General features: G+C 36.4%; 1 protein-coding gene across 1 annotated transcript in view; it reads left to right on the top strand.

Moving 5' to 3' along the window:
* The first annotated feature begins 201 nt into the window (after window positions 1-201).
* Window positions 202-10636, top strand: part of TANC1 (tetratricopeptide repeat, ankyrin repeat and coiled-coil containing 1) — a 72995-nt gene continuing 62560 nt past the window's right edge. Inside the window, exon 1 of the mRNA XM_010563039.1 lies at window positions 202-267. Within this exon, the coding sequence (XP_010561341.1) occupies window positions 207-267 (61 nt within the window). The 5' untranslated portion in view covers window positions 202-206. The remainder of the gene's footprint in view (window positions 268-10636) is intronic.

Below are 10636 nucleotides of genomic sequence, written 5' to 3'. Positions count from 1 at the left end.
AGAACATTTCTTGTGCATCAGGACTTTGCTTAACCAAGCTACGTTGTAAAAAGCAATGTAACTACCAGAAAGTTTCTTTGGATTACCTCACTGTTTTATTTGTATTGATCCTGTCTTTATTTTGTTCGGGTTTGTGTGAACGGACGTTATTAATGTTTCATTTATTTTTTGTTTCTTTCTGTTATCCTTTAGGAGCAACATTTAAAATGTTAAAGGCAGTTTTAAAAAAGAGCCGAGAGGGTGGAAAAGGGAACAAGAAAGACTCAGGTATGAATATTAATAAAATGTTTTATAACGTAGATGAGTTGTGCATTATCAATCCAGCAATTAAGTTTATTCCGTTGCAGCAGTGACGCCCCATCTCGAGGGCGGCGGGTGACTCCTATTGCTGGTGCCAGCGGCAGGGAGGGAGGTCTGTAGGCCATAGCCCCTTGCCTCCGTTTTGGCCAGACTGCTTACACGCAGAGCATGAGTAGCAGGTCTGAAGCTTCCTGGAAGGGGTATCCAGTGCACTAGCCCCTGAATCGCTGCCGGGAAGGACAGATAAGAGCAGCTTGCTCTTGGTTCTTGCCATACAAATAGTGAGAGCGGGCTGTGTGTATTGTCCTGCCAGCTTAAACATGGCCCAAGGCCAGAGTTTCAGCACCCTGAACTATAGAAATATATTTTAAACTACTGATTCAGTTATGTGGTAGAAAAAAGCCGTTATGTATTATGGGCGATAGAATTTTTGTTATTCATGTATTTAGAAAAATATTTATTGAAAATAAATTTAGTCAAAAGTTTTAAAGTTGATTATCAAACTTCTATCATCTTCTAGTTTTTGCTTTAACTACGGAGATTTTTGAAGGTACAATTAATCATCAACGAATTTTACTTTAAAAAAATAAAGTTCATTTTACTATTGATTGTAAATTTAGTAGGCCATTACTTATCTGTATTGCCTTTCAGGAAAAAGGGTAACTAAGAACTCTAATTGCCATTTTCGAGGGCAGAGAAGGACCAGCAATGCGCTTTGAGAAAGAGTAGTAGTTCTAGAAGTGCAGGTGTTGGTGGTTGAGTATTAAACCTGCCTGCTATGTGCAGGTCATGCTGACGTCTTTGCTGCAGTGTCTGGAAAGCTAATGTATCTGAGTAACAGTTACCTTTTCTTCACAGTTAAATTTTTAGCTTCAAACTATTAATGTAGACTAATATATCTGAATTTCTGATGAGTTAGATCCGAAGTTATGTATAAGTGAAGTTATGCTCTTTGTCAACACGAATTTATTACTCCCATAATTAAAAAAAAAGAAGTAAAAACAAATATTCCTTTAATGTATTAAGTACAGAATGTAATATAGACCGCCACATTCACGTTTGTCAGAACCTTTAAAACAATGGAGTCATATTTTCTTTGACAAACAAGTTATATATGTATCTTGTATTGCAGCTTTTAAAACTATACTGAGTCCTACAAGGGGAGGGTATTAAAAGTGTTCTTTTGCAAAAAGCAGTTCTGTTTTCATCTGGCAGGTAATGTGTTCTTCAGGAAATTCTTGTGGTCTTCTGAAGTGTACACTCTGCCACGGTTTCTTTGTAAGTGACTGAATGATGAGAGCTATCTTGAAAAGAGAAAACATTGACACTAGATCAAAGATGCACAGAAATGATCACAGAGCAAGACGAAAGGCATCCTGTTAATTTTGTATGTACTGCTGACTTGAAGTTACCAGCTGGAGTTGTTTAAACATAGTGGGCTAAAGATTCCTGTGGTGAGGCTTTCATTGGTACATTTTTCCTTAAAATACTAGATGGAAATTGGTTTAAGCTCAAAAGGAAAATCAGGCTATTTGGAATGGAGCTGTGACCAGGCTTTGATTAAGATCTGAAGCTTGAAAAGCCTTTTTCCTTTAGGTCAGAAAACACATATTTTTTTATTTTAGGATCTCATCACATCTGTCTGGATTAATGTGTGCAAAAGAAAGGATTTCTCCCTTTGTTTTAACAAATGTAATGCTGCTGTATTTCTGAACACCAAGGGGAGTGTTAGAGTGTGGGAGGGTTTTTTGATTTATTTTTTGTTCTGTTTTTAAGCAAAGCTCTAGAGTTTCATGTGTGAATTCAGTGTTACGGAAACCAAGTATTGGGAAAAATCAATGAATAATGCCTGGCTGGTAGAAGCTAGAGTAAGGAGGAGTGCAGGAGCTGCTTTTTAAAAGGAAGTAATTTATACAGTGGATTCCAGAGATTTTGGCTTGTTTTATATTTGAAGATGTTGTGAAGAGTTTGAAAAGAAATGTGTGCATTCTGTTCTGTGTTACAGCCAGGACTTCTGTAAAGCTGTGTTCAGTTTAATAAGTTTTCTCTTTTATTCCAAAGGACCTTCCAGTTCTTTCAGCTGTAAGACATTTCTCAGCTTTTGGAGAAGATGTGAAGCAAGGCAAAGAACACTGGTCTTTGTAGAGCTTATTTTTTAGTCACTCCTCTCCCTGATCCTTAAACTTGAAACAGTGAGAAATGGAATTTTTTTCATTGTAGAGTGGTCCTATTTCATGGCCCTTCAGGACTTTAGTATCAACAGCAGCTCTTAAAATTTACTACTCTACAGAACTGTGAAGAGAGTGAAAATGAATGCTAATGATGGAAGCTGACTTGAGACAGCTAATGTGGAAACATCCATCCTTCTAGCCGCCATTTAAGAGAGTAATGCAATAGTAAATGTAGATGCTTCTCAGGTTTGTGGGCATATAGATTTGATTTTTTTGCTGATGTAGTTTTGAAAAATTTTCGGCTTTTTCGGAGCTTCAGAGTGTAGCATGAAGTAGGTGGGAGAGTGCAGCTCAGTAGTGCCAAACTGAACCTGGTTAGGAAGACTTTTGTGATCTTTTTTCAATATATACCCAGTGAAGGAATAATGCTGAACACCTAGAAGGTAGTTATGGCAAATCTTAAGCTGCCACAGCCATTTCAGAACTGAATGGGCTTGCAAACTTCTGCTAGAGTGCATGGGTAAATCTGTCAGACTTTGCATTCCAGTAGACAGAGGAGAGATGTTGAGGAGTTGAATTGCAGCTGAGGAGCAGTAACTCCTGAAAGCTCTGTCTTGACCACTTGTGATTGTTTCACTCTAACTGAAATCAAATTGGAAGAGGTTTAGGCTAAACTGCAATAGTTTATTCTTGAACTGAAGTAACCCGTGTTGTCCCATGGGTTTATTTGTGCTTAAAAGGAATGCCTGGAAGTCTGCGTAAGTCAAATCTGAGTAGGATGATTCCTGTTTTACTGAATAGAACTTCCTGTTTGTGTATTAACTATATCTTATTGGGTTTACATCTGTTAGCCTTGCAGAATCAGTGCAAGCAGGAACGGTTGTTTTTTTTCCTTGATTGAAGGCACAACTCTAGTATTAAAAAGTCTGTAAAAGAATTAAAAAACAAGAAGAAAATTAGGAATGGTTTTTGGTGTTTTTGTTTTTAAATAGCTTGTATGGATTTTAATGTTAGAATTTCCTCAGTTGCCCTGATATAAGAGCTTAAGAGCTGAAGATGTGCGTAACATTTTTGAAATCTAGCTGCCGAGTATGTTAATTACAATTTTTAATAAACTTTTAAATTCAGGGTTATCTTGAAAAAGAGGGTTGCAGAAGTTAGTGTTGATGCTTCTGGGAGAGAGACTGAAGTGCTATGCTAAAGACTGGTAGAGGGTCTTTACATAAACAGTTTCTGCCCTAATCAGATGAAAGTCTGTCATGTGGGAATCTCACTTTTGAATGGAAAAAACGGCACCTTCGGCTACTCCAATGGCAGTATGCTAGCAGTACATAGTTGGGCTCAGATCCTGCAGTTGCTTCCATAATAATTCTATCTTCTACAATTCTTTTATTAAAATGGGTTTATTTAGATGTGGCTGGGAGGCATTGATAGGTAGGTGGCTGTTGCAGGATTAGGTAAAATCTAAATGAAGCAAAATTTTTGTGTTTAATCATGCACATATGTAACTACGTACATGATTGTATATCAGTATGTGCAGACATACGTGAACATAGATTAAAAGAGAGCAGTGTTGACAGCATATTGTTTATGCATAGAACAACTTTTCAAAACAAAACTTACTAAACTTACTTCTAAACATGGATTTGAAGACAAGGTAGTTAATAGTGCATTTAGGTAAACTGTTGTGCCAAAGGAACAAAATTTCAGACAAACCGATTTTTAGACCTAGGCATCCAACTTTTTTTGCATCCAGCTTTTTTTTTTTTCAGGTTTTCTGCAGTATGAAGCAACCTGTCTTTACACCCCTTCAGACATAGTTATTTCTGTGGTATGGAAATAAGTATCTGTAAGTTGATTTTTGTTCTGTCTTGCCCCCCTTCCTTCCATTAAAGTGATGTACATACTTGGTAAAGGGCAGAACTCAAGGGGAAAAAAACCCACAATCTGCACCTGTTACATTAAAGTAACAGAAAACTATTTTGTGAATGTTTGGAACCAAGCAGGAAAAGGGCAAACAGGAATATTAATTGTTGTGTCCTGGAAAATAATCTGTGGTGTTACACAGTCTCATGTACACTGAGCTGGAAAGGTACAGCAATTACTCTCTCATTTTCCGTTTCTTTCTCAAGGTTTTTATCCAGTCTCAGAAACAAAGTAAAAATTCAGTATTTTCTCTTTGTTGTCAGGTTGCTATCATCAAATAAATATTATGTATTTAAACTTTGGACGGGTTTCCAAGTTCTTTAGCGAATCCTTGGAAGGTGTGTTTCTAGTAAGAAGTGGCAGACCTAGTCTTTTTTGATGGGGAATCTGTTAGTGTAACTCTCACTCGTCCTTATGACTTCTTCTTAGGGCACCCATTTTCTTTCCTTGTTCTTTGTCTTTTGCCTTTGTTTTGTTAATGGACTTTATTTTCTAAATCTAAGATAATCTCGTCTCTTTGTCTTTATTTCTAAATAAATTTATTTCTGTCTTTATTTCTGTGTTTCTTTTTTAACTACCTTGGAAGTTTCTTTCTGCTCTCTTCTGTGTTGTTTTCATAGTTGATTGTGGATTGTATGTTTTCCAGGTTCTTTCCTTGAGGTTTTTAAATTCACCTCTGTAGCCACTGGGAGATTCTCTGCCTCTGGCCTCTCTTGGAAAAGGACCTGACCTTTTTTATTTTAGTATAGCACAGAAACTTCACATCTCGGTGTCACAATTCAAGAAATTGGAGCCAGAAGACTGTTGTTTGAACTCAAGTTCTACAGGGTTACCTGCAAGCCTTGTCTGTGTCCATGATGAGGTGATAGTATGAAGAATATACATAATAAGTTTCAGAACGTAAACAAAAATACTTTTAAAATTATGATTGTTTTAGTAGATGTTCTACTCAGCTACTTATTCTTAAATGCTTAAAAATACTTGAGAGCTAGATTTGTATTAGTATTTCCTGTTGGTTTTTATATGCTGCCAGCTGCTTTGCAGTACATAATTATGTTTTTCTTCTTTAACTGTCCTAAAGCCAGCAACTTGCCTGCATTCTGGGAATCTGTATTTTTTTTCACTTACTAAGCAAAAAACCATTCAGTATAAAATACTTGTATTTCAACTTAAAAAGAAAAGGAAATACCGCATATTAAATTTCTACAGAACATGCTCAGTTATTTCAGATGGCTTTTTAGTAGCATGAGCATTGTCGATCTGTTGACCCAATATCAGGCCTGAAGGAACATGAATAATGGAAGTATTGTGCTTAGTTTGCAGTGTTCTTCCTGCACTAAATCCCATCAGAAGTTTAACATCAAATGTAGTACACAGTATGCATGAAAACTCCGTTGATTTCAGTAGAAATTAATGTGGTAAGTAGTTGGGACTTCTAGGTTTTCCAGCTTAAAAGCTTGTTAGACATTCATGTTGTGCTCAAATAACAAGGGACAAATTATTATGTCAACAAAAAGATAATGTTTAGAATGTAATAGTATAGTGCTGTAAAGGTAGAGCATCTGGAGAAATGAAATCAGTGTTTCTGATTTCTAGATGATGGAATAAAAGGTATTGAAGTGCTTATGTATTCGTATGCATTGTACTTTCAGTGACTGTCTTCATAGTCAGATTTTTTTAATTTGGGCTACAAAATGTTCCTTATTAATAATCTTTCTTGGCTCTTGTTTGATTGTCCTGTAGATCAGACTTAATTTTTACAATACTCTTTTGAGACTTAGTTTCCTTTGGTAGCACCTTCTTGTATTCCAGTATCTTTATATAAGTATCTCTGACCTAAATATGAGCGTACAAAGCTTTTGAATGTTGGGATAGAATGGATGCTTTTATTTCTGCATTGTGTTCTGTTGTAGATCGGCATACTCTTAGTTATTTTGTTTGTATGCCTTGTTCTTTATCAACATTTTATAGTAAACAAGTTGGATGAAATCAGTGAATTTAAAATTTCTTCTTTTTTTTACATATGATCAGATACAATTACAAAATTGAGATTATACTTAGTATTCTTTTTGAAAAATAAAATGGCTTTCAAAGGCATGAGCTGTGATTGCTCATGTGATGTTCTGCCATTCTCATTTTTCTTTCTCCCTTTCCTATTAGCATAGGCCACTGCTAAAAGCCTGACGCACAGCACTAGTGCAGCACTTTGAATGATAAACATAAATGTGCTTAAATTCACTGACACAAATTGCTACTTTAAAATAAAAGTGAAGTTGCTATGCAAGAAGGCCTAATCTTTTATTAAGACCCACTACTTAATCATTATTTTAAAATTGTTTTCAGAGTTATTTCCCTGTAGCAGCAAAGGTTTGGCGATTCTCAGCTGAACTTATTTAGTTAAATGCATATTTGAACCCCACCTTTCTGCCATTAAGTCTCATTAAACATTTCTATCTGACTGATACATTTGTAACCAAGCTGAGAGCATCAAGAGTTTCAGATGCTTTTCTGGCAAATGGAAAGGCTCAAAATAATTAAATAAAATAGTTTGCATTTTCAAACTAAATATGCAAATTCAATTGGCTTTTTCTGTCCAAACTCTCTATGATACTAGGCTTTGAATTTTAAGTGCAAAGGGACTTTGTGGTGCATAAAGTACACATCCACTAACTGGAACATTGAACTTGTACTGGAATACTTTAAAGCTTCAGTTTGACTTTTTTTTTTGTTACTCTAAAAATATCTTGCAACAGAAGAAGCATTGTTTCATGCTTAAAATATGGAGCTGTTTTTGATTATTCTGTGTTGCTTTGCCCACTTTCCACGGCTGTTGACAGTTATTTAAGAGTTTAAACTATTTTTGCTGAGTAGTGAGTAGTTAATGTGGTGAATGTCTTTTCTCAGAAGCTAATTCCAGTGATATATCCTGTGTACATATAAACAAAGGGGCGGGGAAAAAAAAAAGATCCTGTCCTCAAAACACATAAATAGAAATTATTTCAGTGGTCCTAATAACCTCCATTTATCACTGTTTTCTTTAAAAATTGGTTGTTTTTTTGATTAAGCACTCCGAGAGAACATTAGTATTTTGTGTACTGAAAAAGTAATCCAGGGTTCAGAAATAAATGCCAGAAAGTGAGTAAATAATGTCAAGTCTGAGCATAGTTGGCAAAGATTTTCCATTTGGGCCTTTTATTCTAATCTTCACTTGGTTTCTCACTCAGTGCACTTCACTGCTTCTGTTACTCAAGCTGTCATGAGTTTTCTTCCCATTCCAGGCTAGTTTCTCCCTTTTTCTGGTCTCTCCAGAGTCTCAAGAGCAAAAGAATTAAATGTTGATCTTCCCTAATGCATGTTTTTACATGATGGAAGCTTGTTTTCCTATCCCAGAAGGCTAGCTGATTAACTACTTCACTTACTGTGAATTTTTCTTCAACTCCTGATCAGCTTTGGTAGTAGTGTGAGTGGTTACCTTGTCCTAACTTGAAAGATGGGGTCACTTGGCTCCTTCTGTCCTTCTAGATTGCCTTCTGACTAAGTTGGACTGGCTGTGTGTACACAAGTACATGCACACATGTAAGCATTTTAATTCTGAAAGACACAGATCCTTTAAAGGGCAATTTTCGGTGGTTTGCAATTAAAATAAAGCACCTTATACACAGTCACTGAACCATGCTACAGAGTTCTGTCCACAGTTGCTTGTCAATTCTGTTGAAAATAAGATGGGAATGGAACGTAGAAGAAAACTGTTTTTTAAAATATCAAACCCACTGGTTTTGGTAATCTTTAAAAAGTTTCTTATTACAGACATAGGGATGCCTCATTCTGGAAAGTGCTTTCCAGCTGCATGGCTTTCCTCACACCACACAACTAATTTCTTTTTCCCACTTATAAATTCCTTCTGAACTTGTCTGTAAAGTCTCTTCTTTTCTTAACATTTGTTAGGATGAAATACATCCTATGAAGCAGAATAAAGTTTCATAAGACTGTCAGTAGTAACGTGTAACCATATCTGAATGTTTGATATTCCTGTTTGCAGAGACAGTCTTCCTTTTCATAGCGCTGCGTGTGCATTGGTACAGTTTGTTACTTGTGCTGTTCTTCAGAATTCAGAAGTTTTGACAGAGGTATCATGATGTCCTTGGTGCGGAGAGAACAGAAGCCACATGTAAAGGAGCTAACAAAATAACCTAGCAGTAGTTAGTGTCGTTAGAATCTTTTGCATGCTCCCCATGTCAATGTGATTTAATTGCATCTCAACTCAGACGTTATGCTTGCTCTAAAATAGGAAAGGAATTATACCTCTTAAGCTCACCTTTTAAGCTTTTACTGGTAAAGATTCTTGAAAGGGCTTTACAAGAGTTTCGGTGATGGCTGTATAAGCAGAAGTTATCACAGGTTACCCACGGTTACCCAGGACTGTGTCCAGTCGGCTTTTGAGAGTCTCCAGAGATGGAGATTCTACAGCCTCCCTGGGCAACCTTTTCCACTGCTCTACTGCCCTCACAGTTTCTAACAACAATACACTAGTGGCTGACAAATTTAGTGATTCTTCTATTCCCATAGAAATGTCAGGGCAGTTTGCAGACAGAACAATTGCATGCAGGTTGAGGCCGAGCCAGGCACCAAGTTTAATGCTGGTTGTGTTCTCTTCTATTGAGAATCCTGATTTTCTTTCTTGTCTTCACTGTGTATTGATCTCTGAGGTTTTTGCCACCTTCTGGTCTCCTGCCCCAAATGTGTAATAAAAGTGCAAAGTTTGCAACTGTTACGTGGCAAAGTTTGTTTACTGCTTCTTTGCTTTCCGGTTCATGCCAGAGTAATCTGGTCAGAGCTGGGCTGTTACAGTCAAGCTCTCATTTGTTTGGGAGGTGTCGTTGGTGCACTTCACCCCATGGTGCTTCCAGGGAACCTTTTGCAGCAATAGGATGCTGTAGTGTTAATACTTGTTTGTTTTTGTTTTTTTTAAAAAATAATCTTAAGCAGAATTGCAGAATTTAAGATTTCTTCTGCTGTAACATAATTTTATAGCAGATATGTTTTTAAGTGGGTTGAGAGTCTTTTGCTTCACTTTAGATAGGTTAAGGGAGAAAAAGACAAAAATCAGTTATCTCAGAAATACATATTGAGAGAAGTCTGTGGAACATTGTCTGTTCTGCAGTCGCCGTCAATATTCAGACTTAAGCAGTCTGCACTTCCATTGTTTTAGCTTTCACTGTTTTGAAGATGGCGGTCCTGTTCATTCATGTTAAAATAATCTGAATTCCAACATCTGCACCAAACTCCAGTTTACACGTATCTTGGTAAAGTAGTTAGCATTCTTCTGGTTTCTAAGCAACTTAAATTGAATGAAGAATTAGATGTGTTTTATGATGTTTAATACTGACATACACTGTAAAGGTTTTCATTGTAGTTATCCTCTCTACTCAGTAGAAGGATAAGTTTAATCTTAAAGTTCAAGTTCTCTTTTAGGATATTAGGCTCTACAAAATCATTACTTTAGTCAGCCATCCTTGTATCTTTTTCTATCTTAAGGAAAAAAAACCCACAGTTTTTGTTAATCAGATTATGCCTTTCAGTTACATCCCTAGGTACAACTAAACTGGGATTTGATTTCCATTCTCAAAGCTTTTTGTGTGTGGATTTTAAAGCTGTTAAGTTGTTTCCATGGTTACTTTGACCACTGAATAAGAACTCTGCTCTTGATTGATGCTTATGAAACTTTTTTGTCCGGAGGCTGCTTGGCAGTGGAAAATGTACAACTTGGAGGTTTTAAAAATCAGAAAGCGGGATTTCACAGGACTTTACCTTATGTTTTACTTTGACGCTATTAAAAAACTTGTGAGAGGTCATCTTCCTCCTATTCCAGAACTGATGTTTGTCTGTTTTACATTGGGGTAGAAGCGAAGAAATACAGTGTAAATGTAAAGCATTGTTCTGGTAGCTAAAATATTTGAAATCACTAACCTTTAAGCTAGTAACAAATAATTTTGGTTTTCTGTGTGCATCAGTGTCTGGCATCTGGTTATATTCGGGCATTGTAACAAATTGCATTTTGATAGCTGTTACTTGAGTATTTTTCTAGTATTGTTTCCCTAATATCAAGTTATGTGGAAAGCATAATGTATTACCTTGTGGATCCCACAGCTCATTAATTTTGAGTCTGTCTTGTCATATATGTGGATCCAAGTATCTTGTGGGAATTTTGCTGCAGGTTGGATGAAGTGTGTAGATTTGGT

The sequence above is a fragment of the Haliaeetus leucocephalus genome, unplaced genomic scaffold (genome assembly GCF_000737465.1).
Source record: "Haliaeetus leucocephalus isolate CR32 unplaced genomic scaffold, Haliaeetus_leucocephalus-4.0 Scaffold163, whole genome shotgun sequence".
In the NCBI taxonomy this organism is placed as follows: domain Eukaryota; kingdom Metazoa; phylum Chordata; class Aves; order Accipitriformes; family Accipitridae; genus Haliaeetus; species Haliaeetus leucocephalus.
This window is presented reverse-complemented; position numbering and strand designations above follow the sequence as displayed.